Genomic DNA, 21,859 nt, shown 5'->3' on the forward strand with positions numbered 1-21,859 from the left:
GAGAGAGAGAGAGAGAGAGAGAGAGAGAGAGAGAGAAAGGGAAATAATGAGAAAAGGGGTAGGCCAGCTTAAGCCAGCCTCAGCCCAAGAAAGATCAGTCAGTCTTCAATTCACTCACCACAAGATTTGTCCCAGGCACAATTCTAGTGTTCAGAGAGAGACACCAGTTCAGCTTTGGTCAGCTCAACTAAGTCCAGCCACCAAGGCTGCATCCTCCTAACTAACTCCAACTGGTTCAGACATTTCTCCTTTTAAAGAGAATTTTCTCCTATGTCACTTCCCCTAAGTTCTCACATCTACCAATCACAGTAGACGTTTTCCAAAGGACATTCCATTCTTAATTCACACCTAAGTAGTCTAAACTTTTGAGTAATTCACACCTGAGTAAGTTCTCACCTCTTTGCCACTTGCAAGTTCACAAGTTGCCTGACCTTTATAGGTACTTAGCACCCTTTTGTATTAGATCTACTGTAAGTATGGGTTTAAGTATTTTTCATTGTTCAGCAAGGAGTTTCTTCCCCTAAAGCAGGCTTAAGTAAGGGTGGAGTAGAGATCTCACATTCCTGATCTAAGTTCCTTCATTGTTTAAAATGGGGAATGGTCTTAACCAAATCTTATGAAGTAGGGTCTGAGAATTTTTAAGATTCACACAACCTCCCTTCACCCACACAAGAAATTTATGTATGAGCTGAACTCTACAAAAATCAAAATGCGTATGTGATTTAAATATAAATAGTGATATTATAAGTGCGGCCTCTCGGGCGAGAGAAGCCACACAGTAGAAAGATAGGGGAAGAATAGAAGTTTTGGATACCGCGAGGGGCGTGGTGGAGCCAAGTTAAAGATATGAGATGGCAGAAATGAGTCAGAAAACCAGGCCTTATTGATTATAATGGAGCCATAGTGAAACTCCGATCTATCAGGATAACACAAGGCAACAGTCATCCAGTGATCCCAAATTTATACCACACAGGTTGGAGACATGATAGAGAAAAGAAAGTGCCTGGCCGAAGGCCAGGTCCCAGGTGAGAGAGATAGAGAAGGAAAGGAATTAAAGATAGAGCTTGGTGAGAAGCCAAGCTCCAGCAAGGACAGGCATCAGTGAGAGCTGAGATCCAAGAGAGGGAGGAAATTGCTGTGGCTGCTTTTAATGTCTTTGATATGCAGATATACACAATACATAGGTATGACTATCATTGGTTAACGACAAAGTATAGGTGTGGTTTATCTTAGCCAGGTGAACACAAAGAAACCTGTTTTCCCGCTTAACCTGGGGGGGCACTGGGATCAAGGGCCAGAGGCTTTCCTAGCCATGCGCAAGACTGAGCATGCTCTCTTCTAAGCCACTCTGTACATACTAACTGTTTCCCTTGCCCATAGCTAGGTGTGGACTGCTACAATAAGTAAATTAGGGGAACATAAAATACCTTACCAGTTATATCTGTGGAAAAGAGAATAGAGATCATAATAAAATGGATAATTTTGATTATTATTATTTTGATAAGGTTTTGTACAAACAACCAATGCAACCAAGATTAGAAGGGAAATATCAAACTGGAGGAAAATTATTATTTCTCTGACGAATGCCTCATTTCTCAAATATATAAAGAAGTAATTAAAACTTATAAGAATCCAAGTCATTCCCCAGTTGATAAATGGTCAAAGTTTATGAATAGGCAGTTTTCAGAGTAAAAAAATCAAAGCTATCAATAATCATATGAAAAATATTTTAAATCCTGCTTCATTTGAGAAATGTAAATTAAAACAACTCTGAAGTACCACCCTACACCTATCAGATTGACCAATATCACAGTAAAGAGCAATGATAAATGTTGGAGGGGATGTGTGCAAAATTGGGACACTAATACATTGCTGTTGTAGTTGTGAACTGATCCACCATTCTCTAGGACAATTTTGAATTATGCCCCCTGAAAAATGGAAACTTTTTGATCCAGTCATACCACTAATACGGTCATATGCCAAAAAGAATTTTTAAAAATGGGTTCGTACCAAGTACTTATAGCTGCTCCTTCTGTGGTGGCAAAGAATTGGAAACTAAAGAGATGTCCCTCAAATGTGAAATGATTGAACAAACTGGTATGTGATGGTGATGGAATACTATTAAGCTCTAAGGAATGATGAACAGGATGGCTTTAGAAAGAGTTAAGTGAAATGATGCAGAGTGAAGTCAGCAGAACCAGGAAAACATATCCAATAATTCCAATATTATGGAACAATCAAATGTGATAGACCTTGGTACTAACCACAAAACAATGATCCAGGACAATTCTGAAGGACTTCTGAAAAAGAATACTCTCCATCTCTAAAGAAAGAACTATTGGAGCACAAATGAAGATGAAAATATATGACTTATCACTTGTTTATTTGGGTACCTGATTTTGGGGGTTTGGATTTATAGAACTGTTCACGTATAAGAATTAATAATATGGAGATATGAAAAGAAGAGAACATTTCAAGATATAAAATGAATAATTATGTTTAAATTAATGTTGTACAAATAAAGCCAATACAAGCAGGTTTAGTTGGGAAACAACAAACTGGGGGAAATTTATAACAAATTTCTCTGATAAAGGTCTAATTTCTCAAAAATATGAATAAGTAAAATTTATAAGAATCCAAGCCATTCCCCCAATTGACAAATGGTCCAAGGATATCAAAAGGCAAGAATTGGCTAAAATGAAAGAGAAAATTGCTAGTGGATGCTTAATATCTGGGTATTCAGGAACCAAAGTCCCAGGTGGAGAATGCCTCCAATGCTTTTTCCCAAAGATGCCACCATCATAAGTAGCATGGGGTCTGGGACTTTCTAAGCCAAATGTCACTTAAACTGAGAGGTGTCTGAAGTGGCTCTCAATGACCTAAAACATTGCTTCTCAAAGTATGTTCCATGGGGGAGGGGGGTCTCTGTGTGGTGAAAATGTATTATCAGACACCAAAAAGTAAAACAAATTCTCCAAGCCAAAAAGAAATAGGCTTATTGAGTGTAGGCCCATCTCACAATAAAGCTGGGCTCCAGTTAGCAACAGAAGACCCAGAGCCTGTGAGTGGCCTCTTTATATAGCACTGTTTTACAGAGGTGATGTCAGGAAGAAAGTGCTATCTGGCTCAAGTAAATTCTCCAGTGAGTTGGTCTTGTGTCTTGGTCCCTCCAAGCCATTGCCAGTCATGCCATTGATGTAACTTCCACCTTTATCATGAATGTCCTGTGTGCTATGGTGATTCAGCAGAGGCCTGCTTAGAGATAGCGGTTCTGAATTGGCATGAGGCAGAAACCTGTGGATTAAACCTAAAGGTCTCTGGCCCAATGTCATACCAGAACAGATGAAAAGGAAATCCATCTTAGCCAGCTAGGATGGGCAATGTCAGTAGAAAATAGCTATAGAGTATTATAGAACTATAGGATATATAAAATACAGTATCAATTTATAAGGAACTAAGTCAATTGTACAAAAAAATCAAGCCATTCCCCAATTGACAAGGGACATGAATAGGCAGTTTTCAGCTAAAGAAATCAAAATTATCAATAAGCACATGAAAAAGTGTTCTAAATCTTTCATAATTAGAGAAATGAAAATCAAAATAATGCTGTTACCACCTTACACCTAGTAAATTGATCCATATGACAGTAAAGGAAAATGATAAATATTGGAGGGGTTGTTACAAAATTTGGACAGTAATGCATTTCTGGTGGAGTTGTGAATTGATCTAACCATTCTGGCAGACAATTTGGAATTATGCCCAAAGGGCTTTAAAAGCCTCCCTGCCCTTTGGTCCAACAATGCCACTACTAGGTTTGTACTACAAAGATATAATAATGAAAAATATTTGTACAAAAATATTCATAGCCATGCTTTTTGTGATGTCAAAAAAAATGGGGTAGCTCAGTGGATTAAGAGCCAGACCGAGAGACAGGAGTTCCTGGGTTCAAATATGGCCTCAGACACTTCCCAGTGTAGAAAGGAAACTAAAAGAAGTTCTGGACTTTCTGCCACTGTGTTGCAACAAGCAACAGTGTAAATATTAGAGAGAAGACTGACAGTTGGTGGGGGAAGGGGCAACTGGGAGTGACAGTAGGTCTTGTGACTAGCATTTCCTTCCTGGTGTTGGAAGTGGGAGGAGCTTGGCTGCCCAGTCTCTGGATAGAGGTGCCTCAACTTTCTTCAGCCTGAAGAGACAGGCCCAGCCAGCTCTGAAAGTCAGAACTTTTCTTGATGCTTGCTGTCTACTGCTAAGATTTTGAAATTAAGAAAACTAGCACACATATAGCATAGACAGGAATAAGAGAAACCCTCCACTAGCCTGTGAGGCCTGGCCTCAGCTCCAAAGCTGAGAAAGACTCCAACCTTATTTAGGGACATCCCTCTTCCCTCTTCCCTGATACCTCTCCAGCCTGAATTGGTTATTAAAATTTATCTTATTTGAATATCACAGCCAGATAAGTGGACTATCTTTACTTGGGCATAGAGGGAGCTGAACCTCAGTTTAGTCATCCAACTACAAACGGTCCTTATCTGACCCCTGCTGGATGACGAAAGTCTGGGAAAAGGCTTGTCCCATAGTAGGGTCTGTGTTTAACCTGCTATGGGGCATCTTTGGCATCAATCCATAGAGAAGACATCCTTGCAGGCTATCATAAGTGGTTCATTTCTTGGACACCCCATTTTGTTCAAAAATGGCCTCTCAGCAGGGGACATGTCTCTCCTTTGCCTCACAGGCAGCCATATTCCCTCTCCCCCTTCAACTCCTCCATTCCCTGCTACAAACCTTCCATATGCCCTGTTATTCATACACATCCATCTTAACTATAAATATTACACCAACTGTGTGACCCTGGGCAAGTCACTTAACCCCCATTGCCTAGCCCATACCTAGGGCTAGGTAATGGGGAAAATGGGGATCTTTAAAAGTTCTAGATTTTCCTTCCTTTTTTCCACTGGATAACCCAATCAAACAGGAAAAGGCACTGCTATGGGTTTAAATGGTGCTGCAGCATGGTAAACACTCATCTAGTCCTATTCAACTTTAATCTTTGTTGTCTTAGGAGTTGGAACCTGTTTTCTGTTCTCTCCCCTTTTTTATTGCTCTCTGTTGTAAATGTATTTAGAACTTGCAGGTCCAAGGCAGGTGAGAAGATTGTGGCCAAAGTGCTCAGCCACTATTGAATGCTCATTTCATGAGTCTTTGTCTCTAAAGCTGCCAGAACTCTCTCTATATATATTTCCTTTATTACTAGACTCAGAATCAGCTGTCATTGCTTGTGTTGATACTGAGCAGATTCCATTCACTGTTCCTGATTTGGTTTAGGCTAAAATCCTCTCATCATGTGGGACTTTTAAAATCAGATATTTCCATTACTATTGAAGTAAAAGATAGTCCTCCTCTCTCCAATCCACAATATCCACTGTTGAAAGAATCCATAGTGGGGATTGAACCTATAATGAATGCATTAATTGATCAAGGAATTTTAATTCCATGTAAATCAGCATACAACACTCCTATATTTCTTGTTAAGCAACCTAAGCCAGCTCATGACGGCAAACCTGCATATCATTTTGTACAAGATCTTTATGCTATTAATCGTTATGTTATTCCCAGATATCCAGTAGTTCCCAATCTGGCCACCATTGTCTCCACCATTCCATGTACAGCCAAATGCTTCACTGTCACTGATTTAAGTTCAGCTTTTTTCTGTATTCCAATTTGTGAATCTGCCCAAGTTTTCTTTGGGTTCATCTGGAAAGTGACTCAATACACCTATACAAGACTTCCTTTAAAGTTTGTAGAGTAATGGACTTCTCCATTAGTGTCAGTGCAGTGATCCTGAACAACCTGCAGGGATCTACGAGAAAAATCACTATCCACAAGCAGAGGACAAACTGTGGGAACAAAATCACCGAAGAAAGGCAACTGCTTGAATACAGGGGCCAAGGAGACATCATTGGGGATCGAGACTCTAAATGAAACATCCTAGCGCAAATACCAACCCATGGAAATGGGTTCAGAACAAAGACACATATGATACCCAGTGGAATTGCATGTCAGCTATCGTCAGCTAGGGGAGGGGTAGCGGGAGGGGAGGGAGGAAAAGAAAATGATTTTTGTATTCAATGAATAATGTTTGAAATTGACCAAATAAAATGTTTAAATTGAAAAAAAAAAAGAGTTTGTAGAAAGCCCAACTGTCTTCTCCCAAATTCTGCAACAAGACCTCTCTTTTACAATACATTGGTGATTTACTATTAACTCTCCAGAGGATGAAATTCGTGAAGAGGACAACATTCACCAGGTATTATAACTGCATGAAAGAGGCCATAATATTTCCAAGTCTACAGTCCAATGATGTCTCCTTAAGTTGAGTATTCAGGCTTTCTTCAATCAGGAAACTCCATACAAGAGTCACTAGAGTGTGTCCAAGCCACGCAGAAATTGGAAAACCCAAAGACAAAGAAGCAGCTACAGGTCATCTTGGGCATTGCCAGTTATATTTGTCATTGGGTTCCATCTTTGGAGAGATTTGTGAAGAGTGAATCAAACTCTCTTTGTCTATCAATCAGCAACTTTTAAGGTAATCAATAAAAATCTAAAGTATCTCTACTTAGTACCTTACCAGTCACTAAGTATGAGAGTTCACAAGTCACTTTCTAGAGTAGGTGACAACTTCAGAGGCCCCTGCCCTACCCCTTGGGCTGTGCTAGGGAAATTGAAAGACTGCGATTGGTTCCCATAAAATGGGGGAGTGATGGGAAGTGACATCAGGAAAACTGCTTTAAAAAGGCCAGCATTGGTGAGCTGAACTGAAGGAAGAGACGCCCTGGATCCTGTGCTGGCTTGCTGGGTGATCAACTGGCCTTCCTTTCCTGGCTTCTGGACAGATTAGTTCTAGAGATTCCTGCCTTGGCTTTGGAGGAGGCTGAAATGGTGGAACCCTGGCTGAAGACACCACTGGGACTTCTGGTTGAGGATTTTTGGGAAAATCCACATGGAGACAGAATTTTGGGGAAGCCCTGCTGGAGCTGAGCCTGGCTTCTCAGGAGAAGGACTGGTAGGCTTATTAGAATCTGTCTCTTTATCTACATTTTTCTACTTTCACTATTTCCACTTCTTTGTAAATAAAGCTACTAAAAGTCATTTTGACTTAAGCTGTAATATTTTTAAATTGATTACCACAATATTATTTTATAATTCTCACATTTAGCATAAAACCTAAATTTAAATTCTTACAGATTGTTAAACCATGAAGTGCCTTAACTCAGGACTCTCTGGCAGAGCCTTTGCCTTTGCAGCAATAATACCTAACACCTATACACACTCTCAAAATAATCTCTCCTCTCAGCATCTGCTTTATGCCTCCCAGATCAGAGTGAATCTTTTTTCTCTTTGTCTATAAGCAGAAAGTTGTGACATCTGGAGAACTTGCCCACTATCTCTGGCCATCCCTTCACCCTACTGGCTCTTATTCCTTCCAGCTAGATGTTGTTGCCTTGGGGGTACCTCCAGTCTATGGCAGCTGCTGCTCTCCTGGTGGACAAGGCCTGTGAGCTGGTTTGGGGCTCGTTGCTTTCTGTGATGTGCCATCATGAAGGGGATATTGCTGATACACTATCCTTAGGCTTTCTCTTACCAAAGACTTGTTTGATATGAGATAACCTTGCTAGGCAAAAAGAATGTTATCATCAAAAGGTGTTTTATCCTTAACACTGTCACACTCCAATTAGAACTTCCTTCATCAGGTGACATGCTTCCTTTGCATAATTCTAACCTTGTGGTTGATATGCCTGAGGGACCCTAACAAGATCTCACTGATGTCCCACTTCCTGATCCAGACCTAACTCTCTACCCTGATGGCTCTTCCTTTAGGAGGAATGGTATCCATTACATTGGTGCTCCAGTGGTTTCTGATTCATACCTTGTCTGTTTCCCAACAATCTCACATCAGAAAGGGTGGCAGATTGCCCTAAGGCAGAATGCATGGCAAGTGTCCTAAATGATGCAAGCAAAGCATGGGTGTAAGAACAGAAATTTTAAAATTCTGACACAATATCCCTCTCCCTTCTTGTCCAACCCCCTTGTTGGAAGGGGGGCCTATGATGTACAGTCTTCAGCATGTGATTTTTAATACATAAAAGGATTGCATATATCTCCCCAAATTTTTATCCCCTCCAAGGAAAGTTTCATTCTGCCATGGTGCCTAATGCTAGGCCAGCTAGGGAGGTTATTGTGGGTCAGAAAACAGGGTGGGAAAGATGAATTGGTTTTCTGGGATCAGGAGGACCACAAGACACTGTTGGTGAATCATGGCAAAGTTTATTCATCACAGCTAGTATTTTATAGAGAAATTTTTTAAAAATATATTTTATTTGATCATTTCCAAGCATTATTCGTTAAAGACATAAATCATTTTCTTTTCCTCCCACCCACCCCCCATAGCCGACGCGTAAGTCCACTGGGCATTAGATGTTTTCTTGATTTGAACCCATTGCTTTGTTGATAGTATTTGCATTAGAGTGTTCATTTAGAGTCTCTCCTCTGTCATGTCCCCTCAACCTCTGTATTCAGGCAGTTGCTTTTTCTCGGTGTTTCCACTCCCATAGTTTATCCTTTGCTTATGAATGGTGTTTTTTTCTCCTGGATCCCTGCAAGTTGTTCAGGGACATTACACCGCCACTAATGGAGAAGTCCATTACGTTCAATTGTACCACAGTGTATTAGTCTCTGTGTACAATGTTCTCCTGGTTCTGCTCCTCTCGCTCTGCATCACTTTCTGGAGGTTGTTCCAGTCTCCATGGAACTTCTCCACTTTATTATTCCTTTGAGCACAATAGTACTCCATCACCAACATATACCACAGTTTGTTCAGCCATTCCCCAATTGATGGGCATCCCCTCATTTTCCAGTTTTTGGCCACCACAAAGAGCACAGCTATGAATATTTTTGTACAAGTCCTTTTGTCCACCATCTCTTTGGGGTACAGACCCAGCAGTGCTATGGCTGGATCAAAGGGCAGATATTCTTTTGTCGCCCTTTGGACATAGTTCCAAATTGCCCTCCAGAATGGTTGGATCAGTTCACAGCTCCACCAGCGATGAATTAATGTCCCTGCTTTGCCACATCCCCTCCAGCATTCATTACTTTCCTTCGCTGTTATGTTAGCCAATCTGCTTGGTGTGAGGTGATACCTCAGAGTTGTTTTGATTTGCATCTCTCTGATTATAAGAGATTTAGAACACTTCTTCATGTGCTTGTTAATAGTTTTGATTTCTTTATCTGAGAACTGCCTATCCATTTCCCTTGCCCATTTATCAATTGGAGAATGGCTTGATTTTTTGTACAACTGATTTAGCTCTTTATAAATATGAGTAATTAAACCTTTGTCAGAGGTTTCTATGAAGATTTTTTCCCAATTTGTTGTTTCCCTTCTGATTTTAGTTATATTGGTTTTGTTTGTACAAAAGCTTTTTAGTTTGATGTAGTCAAAATTATTTATTTTACATTTTGTGATTCTTTCTATATCTTGCTTGGTTTTAAAGCCTTTCCCCTCCCAAAGGTCTGACATGTATACTATTCTGTGTTTACCCAATTTACTTATGGTTTCCTTCTTTATGTTTAAGTCACTCACCCATTTTGAATTTATCTTGGTGTACGGTGTGAGGTGTTGATCTATTCCTAGTCTCTCCCACACTGTCTTCCAATTTTCCCAACAGTTTTTATCGAATAGTGGATTTTTGTCCCAAAAGCTGGGGTCTTTGGGTTTATCGTATACTGTTTTGCTGAGGTTGCTTTCCCCCAGTCTATTCCACTGATCTTCCTTTCTGTTTCTTAGCCAGTACCAAATTGTTTTGATGACTGCTGCTTTGTAATATAGTTTTAGGTCAGGGACTGCAAGGCCCCCATCATATGTGTTTTTTTTTTTCGTTATTTCCCTGGATATCCTTGATCTTTTGTTCTTCCAAATGAACTTTGTTATGGTTTTTTCTAAATCAGTGAAGAAGTATTTTGGTAGTTCAATGGGTATGGCACTAAATAGATAAATAAGTTTGGGTAGGATGGTCATTTTTATTATATTGGCTCGTCCTATCCATGAGCAGTTAATGTTTTTCCATTTGCTCAAGGTCTAGTTTTAGTTGTGTGGCGAGTGTTTTGTAGTTGTGTTCATATAGTTCCTGTGTTTGTCTCGGGAGGTAGATTCCTAAGTATTTTATATTGTCTAAGGTAATTTTGAATGGGATTTCTCTTTCTAGTTCTTGCTGCTGAGCTGTGTTGGAGATATATAGAAAAGCTGATGATTTATGTGGGTTTATTTTGTATCCTGCAACTTTGCCAAGGGTTTAAAATTTTTTGGAGAAATTTCAGGAAAGGAAACTTGCCAACACTCAAAATCAAGAAAGTAGATCCTTTTGGAGAAGGTGCTATAAAGATGCCTGAAGAAGCTACACATTGCATCAAAAGATCCAGAATGAACTTTGGGATATAATGAACTGAATTAAAGGGGGTTGAACATACTTATTCTGAATGTAAATTCTTATGCCAAAGGGGACTGCCCCCTCCTTGGCATTTTGTCAATGTGCCTATCAATCAGTTTTTGTATTTTACTCCCATCTCTAACTATTGTAACTCCCTCTTAGAAAAATGCAATAACAGGGGCAGCTGGGTAGCTCAGTGGATTGAGAGCCAGGCCTAGAGATGGGAAGTCCTAGGTTCAAATTTGGCCTCAGACACTTCCCAGCTGTGTGACCCTGGGCAAGTCACTTGACCCCCATTACCTAGCCCTTACCACTCTTCTGCCTTGGAGCCAATATTGACAGTATTGATTCCAAGACAGAAGGTAAGAGTTTAAAAAAATGCAATATTGTATGTACTTTTAGCTAGAAGGTATTTAGAGTTACAAGATAGTTATATTTAAATGATCCATTGGGGAGATGGATCTCCCAAAGAATCACAGGGGGGTTGGTGTCGAAGAATCCCCTCCCCCTTTCTCAGTAACTTTACATGTCTATCAAACATTCCTGACATACCACAGTTGCGCCAGGGTTGTGTTGGTGTAGGTTCTGAAGGTCAATAAAAGTTAAGGTTTGGGGCAGAACCTGGGGAAGAATGAGAAGACCATGAGGAAACCAAAGGAGAAGAGACAGAGTAGGAGGTGAGGGGGAACAAGGAAGAAACTGGTAGGCTAGGAAGCATGTAGCCAGGTTACTTAGGAATGATTGTCTAGCCTCACACCCTACACCCTACACCAAGACAAGATTCACCGAAGGGAAAGATTTTAAAACCAAGCAAGACGTAGAAAGAGTCACAAAATGCAAAATAAATAATTTGGAATACATCAAATTAAAAAGGTTTTGTACAAACAAAACCAATGTAACTAAAATCAGAAGGAAAGCAACAAATGGGGAAGCAATCTTCACAAAAACCTCTGACAAAGGTTTAATTACTCAAATTTACAAGGAGCTAAATCAATGGTACAAAAAAATCAAGCCATTCTCCAATTGATAAATGGGCAAGGGACAAGAACAGGCAGTTCTCAGCCAAAGAAATCAAAACTATTAATAAGCACATGAAAAAGTGTTCTAAATCTCTTATAATCAGAGGGATGCAAATCAAAACAACTCTGAGGTATCACCTCACACCTAGCAGATTGGCTAACATGACAGCTATGGAAAGTAATGAATGCTGGAGGGGATGCGGCAAAGTAGGGACACTAATGCATTGCTGGTGGAGTTGTGAATTGATCCAACCATTCTGGAGGGCAATTTGGAACTATGCCCAAAGGGCAATAAGAGACCCTTTGATCCAACCATAGCACTGCTGGGTCTGTACCCCAAAGAGATAATAAGGAAAAAAATCGTGTACAAGAATAGTCATAGCTGTGCTCTTTGTGGTGGCCAAAAATTGGAAAATGAGGGGATGCCCTTCAATTGGGGAATGGCTGAGCAAATTGTGGTATATGTTGGTGATGGAGTACTATTGTGCTCAAAGGAATAATAAAGTGGAGAAGTTCCATGGAGACTGGAACGACCTCCAGGAAGTGATGCAGAGCGAGAGGAGCAGAACCAGGAGAACATTGTACACAGAGACTGATACACTGTGGTATAATCGAACGTAATGGACTTTTCCATTAGTGGCGGTGTAATGTCCCTGAACAATCTGCAGGGACCTAAAAAACACTATCCACAAGCAGAGGATAAACTGAGAGTAAAAACACTGATGAAAAGCAACTGCTTGACTACAGGGGTGGAGGGGATATCACTGAGGAGAGACTCTAAATGAACACTCTAATGCAAATACCAACAACAGGGAAATGGGTTCCAGTCAAGAAAACATGTGATACCCAGTGGAATTGCATGTGGGCTATGGGAGAGGTGTTGGGAGGGGGTGGGCAGGAAAAGAAAATGATTTTTGTTTCCAACGAATAATGTTTGGAAATGACCAATTAAAATAATGTTTTTTAAAAAAAGAAATAATGAAGAGGATGATTTCAAAAAAACCTAGGAAGACTGGTATGAACTGATGCAGAGTGAAATTAGCAGAACCAAGAGAACAAACTAAATGAAATAGAAAGGACCTCTTTCCTAAGACAATTATTTTAACTCCTTTGTAGAAATACAATGGAGAGAATTCTTGGAAAGAGATTTTATTGGCTTCTTGAGAGAGCTAAATGTTTCCAGAATTGAGAATTAGTAGAATATTCTTGCTCTGTGATCCTTCTTAGAGCTAACATAGTAAACATTTATTATCATTAGATACATTGTAAACAATTACTTATATCATTATTTTATTGTTTGTTGCAGGTAATAAAATACAGGGACCTGTGAGAAAATTTATTCTTGCTTTCTCAAAATTTTGTATACATAGATTTTTGATATTTTTATACTTCTTTTGAATTCTTCTTTAATATATATATATAACGGATTATTTTTTCCCTTTTTTGATTTTGTTTTTGTTTTTGTTTTCCTTTTGGATTAACTCACACACCTCCATAACTAAACCCTGCATCCTCTGATGGACTCGGTGTTTTTTCAACACTTTCTTCTGGGGGGAAATGTGGCCTCAGACACTGCCCACCAGGGAATCCTGGCCAAGAACCTTATCCAGCCTTTACCTCAGTTTCCCCCATTGTGAGAACCAGAGAATAAGAGCCTGAGCCCAGGGGCTGTGGGGAAGGTGGTCCAGAGAGGATCTGGGGGGAAGCAGATGCTTCCTCGGGGTCTTCTGAGGCTCTGGGATGCTGAGGAGGGTCTCCTTTGGCAGGGGCATGGCAGCCCCAGAAACCCAGGCAAACTATTATTAGGGAAATTCCTTTGTCCTTGGGCCCTGGACTCCAAACCCAAAACATCAGACCTGGAGGATCAGCCCCCCCTGATTGTCCCATGGACTTGTCTCCTTGAGCCCCTCCCCCAGTCCACAAGGCCCAGAGACCCTTTAGAGGGCTGGGGAAGGCCTAGGAACCCCCTCCTGCCCTTTGGGAAGCCACAGAAGGCAGCAGCAGCCCCTGAGCCCAGGCTCTGAGCCCTGATGGACAGAGGACAGTCTGGGGGTGTCTGTGTGTCTCAGGGCGGCTGGGCTCAGGCTGCTCAGGCCTGGCTGCTTCTCCCCTCCTTTGGGGCTTTCTGGGCAGAGGCTGGGAGGCTTTGCCCTCCCCTCCTGCAGCCCACTGGACAGGGGAGGAAACTGAGGCAAGCAAGGTGAAGTGACTTGTCCAGGGTCCTGCAGGGGGAGAATTCAGGCCTCCCTGACTCCAGGCCCTGAGCTCTAGCAAGCACTGAGGGGCTAAAAGCCCTGGAAGGGCTTCTCTCCCTGGAGGATCCTTCCCTTGCTGGCCTCAGGCCCGGGGCTGCTGCTCTGAATTCCTCTCTGCTGTCTCTGGGGCTCGGGAGGGGAGAACACACAGGCCTGGGCTGGGCATGGCCTGCCCTCCCCTGGGATGGGGGCGTTGGGGGCCCCCCCAGGCCCTTCCCTGGACTCCAGCCTCTTCTTCCAGGCTTTGGGCCTGTCCAGGCTGAGCTGAGAGGGAGCCTGAAAGGGAGGCCCATCGGGGGAGGCAGCAGGGGGGGTCCAGCACCCTCTGGGGGGCCCTCCTAGGCCTGCCAGCCCCCAGGAGCCCAGGAGGAGCTCTTTCCTGCAGGCATCCCCAGGCCCGGCCCCCAGAAGCCTGGCTCTGCCCTCCCCCAGCAGGGGCTCCAGGATAGAGCATCTGCTCCAGCTCTGAGGCCAGGAGACAGCTGGGAGGAGGGCGGGAATTCCCTGAGGGGTGAAGGAGAAGCAGGGAGGGGCAGCCCCAAAGCCAGGGTTCTGGGAAGCAGAGGCTTCTGGGAAGGGACAGGGTGGTTCAGGAAGGGGTGGGGCCTGGGCGTAGGGGAGGGACGTCGCGGGCGGAGCCTAATAGAGGGGCGGGGCTCAGGCAAGGAGGCGGTGTCTGGGAGGGCCTTGGCAGGAGCGGAATGGAGGCGGGGCAGAGCGGGAATGGGTGGGGCCTAAAGCAAGGTGAGGTTGAGCTACTGTCTGGGGCAGAGGGAGGTGCACGCGGCAGGCGGGGCGGGCTCCAGCGAGGGGTGTGGCCTGGTCAGGAGCGGGGCCTAGGCTGGGGCGGGCTTTCAGGGTTTTAAACTTGGCTTCCTCCATCCCGCCCTCTCCTGCTCGTGGGCTCCTGCGCATACTGTGCCGTCCCGGAGGAGGTGAGGCGTCTGTCCTTCAGGGATCCCCCCAGGCCTGGCATGGAGAGCCTGGAGGAGTGCGGAGAGGACGCCGCGCTGGAGCCCTGCAGGACCACCCAGGTAAGCAGCAGCGGCTTCTCCTGATGGGGAGGCTCAGGCAGCGGGTGTAGACGCTCCTCTCTCCTAACATGGAGACTCAGGCCCAGGTGTAGACGCTCCTCTCTCCTGATGGGGAGTCTCAGGCCCAGGTGTAGACACTCCTCTCCCCTAACATTGAGGCTCAGGCCCAGGTGTAGACGCACCTCTCTCTCCTAACATTGAGGCTCAGGCCCAGGTGTAGACGCTCCTCTCCCCTAACATTGAGGCTCAGGCCCAGGTGTAGACGCACCTCTCTCTCCTAACATGGAGGCTCAGGCCCAGGTGTAGACGCACCTCTCTCTCCTAACATGGAGGCTCAGGCCCAGGTGTAGACGCACCTCTCACTCCTGACATGGAGGCTCAGGCCCAGGTGTAGACGCTCCTCTCTCTCCAGGGCTCCAAAGTCACTTTCGTTTCCCTTTTTGAACTCAAACCCTTCCCTGAAGCCCCATCCTGGGGCTCCTGCTAGGCCTCCTCTTCAGGACAACCTGCAGCTCCTTCCTGGTTGGCCGCATTTTCCCTGTGGATGGCAGGTTCCGCCCCCCCCCCCCTCCCATTCTCCTGGGCCGAGAAGTCGGGTCTCTTTTGGGCCCAGCACGTGCCCAGGCCCAATTGGGAGGCTTCAGGCCAGGCTGGGGAAGCCAGAATGGCGAGGCCCAGAGGAAGGAGGACGTCCAGGAAGCAGGAGCAGCTGATCTCGAGGCCGGGTTCTGGGTTCTGGGCTCCACCGAGGGCCAGGCTAGGACAGCCCACCGTCAGCTGGCATCGAGGCCTTGAAGGCCAGAATCAGGCCCGAGTGCAGGACACGGACAAGAAGGGCTCCTGAGCAGATGCAGAGGACACACTTCCAGGCAGGACGGGATCCCCCATGGCTGCTCCAGCCCACTCTGGCTCCAGCCATTGTCCTAAAATGGCGCCTGACCCCGTGTCCCCCTCAGCCTGGGTTCTGCTCTCTCGACAGCCCAACAGAGACTCCTTTGGGCCTTCACAGGCCTCCACAGCCTGGCTGCCTCCCCATGTCCAGGCCTCCATCACCTCCTCCTCCTGTATTCTTCCAGGCAGCCTGAGGCCTTGGTGGAGGCCCTCCATCACCCCCATGTCCCGTCTCTTGGTGTCCCCATCCGGTTCCTCAGTGCCTGGCATGTGCTTGGCCCCTCACAAGTGCCTGTTGCTGGTTCTGCTGCCTTTGGGAGATGTCCAAAGGGGAAGCTGAGCTGTTGAGTGGGAGGCAGCATGGCCTGCTGGGAAGGGCTGTGGACGGGCCTGGAGTCAGGGAGGGGACCAGCTCTGACCCTGTCTGTGTGACCATGAACAACCCCCCCCACCCTTCTGAGCCTCAGTTTGCTCATCTGTAAATAGGGACAAGGAGGACTTGCCTTCCCGAGGGGATGGTGAGAGAAGTGTTGGCCAGACCTTGGCTGTCACCAGTCATGTGCATGGCGTCTCCCCATTAGACTGGGGGCTCCTTGAGGCCAGGCTCTGTGTTGGCCCTTCTTTGTATGCCCACGGCTTGACCCAGAGCCTGGCACAGGACAGACTCTCCCTCAGAGCTGGCTGGCTGGTCAGTGGCTGTTCTGTGTGTCCTGACTCAGCATCCAGGCCAGCCTGAGGGTGGGAGCCCAGGCTGGGGTCCGAATCAGCCCTTGTCCTTCCTGCCCACTTGCCTTCCCCTCCCAGGGCCCTCTGGGCTGTGGTCCCGGGCTGAGCCCATTTATATGTTGTTTCAGGCCTACGTGACGTTCAAGGATGTGGCCGTGGACTTCACCTGGGAGGAGTGGAGGCTCCTGGACCCTCCCCAGAAGGAACTGTTCTGGGAGGTGATGCTGGAGAACTACAGGAACCTGGTCTGCCTGGGTGAGGAGGGCTCTTCTGGGCCTTGGGATCTGCCCATGGAAGGGGATCTGCTTCCTTCTCCTGGGCCCTGTCCAGGGTGCAGCTGGGATTCTCTGGCCTGTAATGGCCTGAGCACTTCTTATGCTAACCAGGCCAAAAGCCAGGCTGAAAGGCTCTCGTTTTGTTTGTCTAGCAATGTAGGGCTTTACTGTGTGGTCCCAGCACAGCTCTGCTCCCTCAGGCCACAGGGACCTTCTCAAGGCTCAGGGGAAGTACTTGAAGTCAGCCAAGCTCCCAATACCTTAGTATTGAATGGATCGAATGAACCCTTGTCTTTCAGAACCCCCCTCCATTCCTTGTTCCAGTCCTGTGTCTTCCCAGGAAAACAAACCAGATCAGCCTTGAGATGTTTTCTCTAAGCAGCTCCATGGCACCCAGGCTCTATACTAGCTTGTTCCTAAGGGCCTGGGAGATCATCCTCCCTCTTCATCTCTTTGTCCTTTCCCATGACTAGGCCTTGCTGATTCAAACAAGGATGTGAGGATCTCTGAGCTGGAGTCAGGGGAACCACATTGGATTCCAACTGGTGGTGTCCTAAGAAGCTGCTGGCCAGGTGAGTGAGGGAGTAGATGAGTGCCTGACCCTGGTGCGGACACAACAACCCATACACAGCTCTGCTGGTCATTCATCTCTCAGCCCACAGAGAATAGGCTCCTGGGTGATCCCCTCAGTGACCTTCTGGGCCAGGAACTCCTCTCTCTGCCACAGATCCCACATAGAATTCCTTCCTGCCCCCTCCACTTTGAATCATTTTGCCTCAAGGTATGGATACAAATGACCAGGTTCTGCTGGTACCTTCATAGTATGGGAAAGAAATTCCACTGTGGGTGGAGCTCTGGGTTCTTTTAATCTTTTGTGGAAAGCAAAATGGAATTCTTCAGTGTCAGAGCTACACATGAATTCTTTTACTTAGACCCCCTGATCATATTCTCATGACTCCTTCCAGAGGTCTGATTCAGGTGAAGATTTTGCCAGGTTTGTGTGTCTTTTTACAGCCCTTCCTTGTTGGCCTTGAGAGCTTTTCCTGACCCGGCCCTTCCTTGGGCTCTTCTTTTTAAATCCTTACCTTGTGTCTTAAATTGTTGCTATGTACTGCTTCTGAGGCAGTCTTGTGTGTCCATGTCTTTGTCTATAATGGATATCAGCAGTATACATACACATGTATAGACACATATATTCCAGGTTACATTCATACATGGTGTAGGGCAGCCAGCAGTCATCCCCACCTGCAGTGATTCTGAGGTCCCTGCATCAGTTTTCCCACCTTCAGCTAATTTAATATTATTCACCCATATCAAAGGATAAGCTTGGTGAATGCAAAGAAATTTTAGAAGACACGTAAACTGATTTCCATTTACATGAAAACAAGGACAGTGTTTGTAGCAGCCTGATTATTGGGTCAAATGACGCCTAGACAAAAGCTGATTCATCCAAGGAAAAGCTCTGTTCATATTCTTTCTTTCAGGTTGGGAATCGAGGCTGCAGACCAAGGAGTCAGCTCCCAAGATGAGTATTTCTGTGAAAGTCTTATCCCAGGAAAAGTTCTTGGAGGATGATCTAAGAATCTGCAAGATGGAGAAAGCCTGGGAGTGTGATGGCAGATTGAAGAGAAAGCAGAGAATGGAGGGGAAACCTTCTAGAGGAATAAAAATAATCCAAGCAGAACCTCCCAATGAGGCTGGAGGCTCTGCATATGATAAATACAGTCAGACCCCTAGCCCAGAGCCAGGCCTTTTTCCACAACAGGGAGCATCTGTAGTTATGCAGGGCCAGAAAGGAGATAACCAGAGAGGACGTTCCACCATGTATTTGAACCAAGGACAAAGTGATCAAATCCATTCCAGGAAGAAACGTCGTAATAAGGTTACAAAATGTCAGAAAGTGCTGGGCCATGATTTGGGCTCCATAAAAAAACGTGGAATGCTTTCTGAAGAGAAAGTTCATGAAAGGGGGAATTCATTCCCTCGTATTAATGAATTTGGTCCACACCAGACAACTGATAGGGGGAAAAAGTGTAATGAACTAACTAAATGGAGGAAGACAGTTTGTGCTGAACTTTACTCTCGTTGTCAGAGTAGAGAGAGACGGTACAAATGCAATGAATGTGGAAAGGCCTTCCTGCATAAAGGGGCTCTTAAAGCACATTACAGAATTCATACTGGAGAGAAACCTTTTAAATGCAGTGAATGTGGAAAGGCCTTCCCGCAAAAGGGGACTCTTAAAATACATTACAGAATTCATACTGGAGAGAAAGCTTTTAAATGCAGTGAATGTGGGAAAGCCTTTTCCAGGGCTGGAACACTAAAAGGACATCAGAGTACTCATACTGGAGAGAAACCCTTTGATTGCAGTGAATGTGGGAAGACATTCCGAAGAAATTCTTGCCTTTTAAGTCATCAGAGGAGAATTCATGGAGGAATTAAACTTCATGAATGCAATGTATGTGGGAAAGCATTCTATGGGAAGTATGATCTTACTACTCACAGTAGAATACATACTGGAGAGAAACCCTATGAATGCAGTGAATGTGGGAAGGCCTTTTCCAGTAAGTCATATCTTACCTACCATAGCAGGATTCATGCTGGAGAGTGTAAACCTTAAAATTTCTTAGACTTATAAATGTTGGAAATTTCACCATTGGGAAATTTCATACTTGAAAAATTTCCTACTGATAGTCTATTGGAATGTGAACCCCATTGGCATGGGAGGGTCCTTCTCCTCCCTACTTAAGATTACTTTAGGACAGAAACCTTTTGCTGAACAATGGAAAGGACTTTGACCTATGCTTAAGCATAGAACAGGAATTTCTTTGAGTCATGATTGATTTTAGAATTGATACAATGGAGATACTTGGAATGACAGAACCAGGTCTTGGAACTTGCAATCTCCACCCTACTCAGTCCTAACAGGATTGAGGAAGGGCTGCAGCATAGATCAAAATTATTCTAATCTCTACCCTACTCAGGGTAACAGGATTTAGGAAGGGCTGTAGCAAAAGATCAAGATTTTATTATTTGAGAATATGACCTTCAACAGACATGTGCAAAGCCACAGACCTCTGGGCGGTCCTGGGTTAAACTAGAGCCACCATTGGCACAGGGAAAATGGTGGACAGTGATTGGTAGATGTGAGAACTGAGGTGAGGGAACTTGGATGGTTTCCTTAAAGATAGAGGGGTCTGAGGACTGAGGGGGTTGGTTGGAGAGTTTTGGCTCTGAGTGGTTGGAGAGGTGCTCTGAGAAGCTTGCTCTGAAGGAAGCTGGAGGTGGAGGCCCTTGAGACTGTTTCTCCATTTTGGTCACATGAGTAATAGGGACTGATCTCCTTCCTTTGCCCCAGCTATCTAAGGGCTTGGGCCTTTTGGCCCAGCCTAAACAGAAGGGGTATTTAAGCCCTATTCCCTTCTCTCCCCTTTCTCTCTCTCTCTCTCTCTCTCTCTCTCTCTCTCTCTCTCTCTCTCTCTCTCTCTCTCTCTCTCTCTCTCTCTCTATCTCTCTCTCTCTCTCTCTCTCTAATTCCTTTCTTCCTCCTGTTTGTAATTAAACTCTATAAAAGTTGACGGCTGACTTGAGTTTTCATTTAGGAATTACATAGCTGAATTCCTTGGCAACCTTAAATTAATATATATCAGTCTTTTAAAGTGATTTCCTTGTCACAAGAGAAACCTTTTCAATGTGATATTTGTGGAAAAGTACTTCTCTCTAAATTTAACCTGAACCATCATCAGAAAACCCATATTGAAGAGAAACCTTTTTTGTGCAGTGTTTGTGGGAAAGGTTTTCCTGGGAAAAAAACTCTGACTGCACATCAAAGAACTCATGCTGGAAAGAGAACCTCTGAGTGCAGTGAATGAGGAAAGATCTTTCCTCGAAAGTCATCTTACATCTCACTCTACTATTCATATTGGGGGAAAAATCTTTTGAATGAGAAGGCTTTGGGAAAGCCTTTCCCCAGAAAACAGCACTGACTCTCCCCATCAGAAAACATATTCTTGGGGAGAAACATTATGAGTGCGATGTATGTGGAAAGGCTACACCCACAATAAAAGCCTTTCTTTCATAAGAAAATACATTGGTATAGGGCTGGAGCCCACCAGCTGTGTGGTTTAGTAGATGGAGAGCCAGACGTATTGTGTAATTAGAAATCTTCAATTCTTGAACTTCATCTCCCAGAATTCTTTTTAATTCATCCATGTTACATCCTCACATTTGGTAAATAAGTTGTGTGTAACTCCACCCTTTCTCTCTCTTCTGATGGCGCTCTGTGCTCTGATGGCTATGAGTGGGGTTGTTGGAAGCTTTCTTTCTTTAACTGAGATTATTTTCCTTATTCTTCAAATATTTATTAATAAACTATATAAAACGTAATACTTGAAGTATTTGGATATTAATATTTAACCTTACTTATTTGGCCTACCACTTCGGGAAACGAATTCTCAGAATTTCTTCTCAGCCTCTCAGGGAAGTCAGTAAGTTTGTCCAGTGGTGGGGTCTTGTCCCACCACAGGAGTTGGGAGAGGTTTGGAGGTCGGTCACTGCTTCTATCTCCTGCTAGCTCACCCTGCTTGGCTTCCACTGCAGCTGCCGCTGCCCCAGCAGCCATTCCTGCTCCTCCTCCTGCTGCTACTGCGGCTTATTGTTGCTGCTACTGGTAAGCTGCCCCAACCTGTCTTTTCCACCCACCCCAGCTTGCTTCCTATACTTCCTGCCAATCCCAGCCCAGTGGGGATCCCTTTCTCCTACCAGGCAGCCTTTGACCCAAAGGGGGTCCTGGTCCTCCCTCCTAGCTAAGCCCTCTTTCCACCACAGCTATAGGGTGTCCTCCCCTCTAAACCCAGCCCAGGAACCTTGGCTTAATCCTTCTCACCCCTGCCGGGCAAAAACCTAGCGAGGTGGTCTAGAAAAAACTTCAGTCCTTATCTCTGTCCACCTTACCTTTTGTATTCTGGCACATTGTACTACCTCAACCTCCTCCTCTGCTACACACATTTGTCATATGTCATGCCATTGGCATGCTATGGCTTCAGAGGGGATTCTTAACATCAACTGGAAAGTGTATTGCCAGCACAGACCTTATTAATCGACTTCTTTCTGTCCTCTAGCTCCCTGAAGACATAGCCATTGGTCACTGCTCTGTACACACCTGGCACTGACCCTGTC

At 44.7% G+C, this 21,859-nt stretch overlaps 1 protein-coding gene across 1 annotated transcript; it reads left to right on the forward strand.

The window, feature by feature from the left end:
- The first annotated feature begins 14,603 nt into the window (after nucleotides 1-14,603).
- LOC100010122 (zinc finger protein 501-like) lies at nucleotides 14,604-21,067 on the forward strand. Its single transcript, XM_056794640.1, has 4 exons — nucleotides 14,604-14,789; nucleotides 16,535-16,661; nucleotides 17,155-17,253; nucleotides 18,166-21,067. The coding sequence occupies exons 1-4, from the start codon at nucleotides 14,730-14,732 to the stop codon at nucleotides 19,299-19,301; spliced, it is 1,422 nt and encodes a 473-aa protein (XP_056650618.1). The 5' UTR covers nucleotides 14,604-14,729; the 3' UTR covers nucleotides 19,302-21,067.
- The last annotated feature ends 792 nt before the right edge of the window (nucleotides 21,068-21,859 follow it).

This window comes from Monodelphis domestica, chromosome 1 (genome assembly GCF_027887165.1).
Source record: "Monodelphis domestica isolate mMonDom1 chromosome 1, mMonDom1.pri, whole genome shotgun sequence".
Classification (NCBI taxonomy): Eukaryota; Metazoa; Chordata; class Mammalia; order Didelphimorphia; family Didelphidae; genus Monodelphis; species Monodelphis domestica.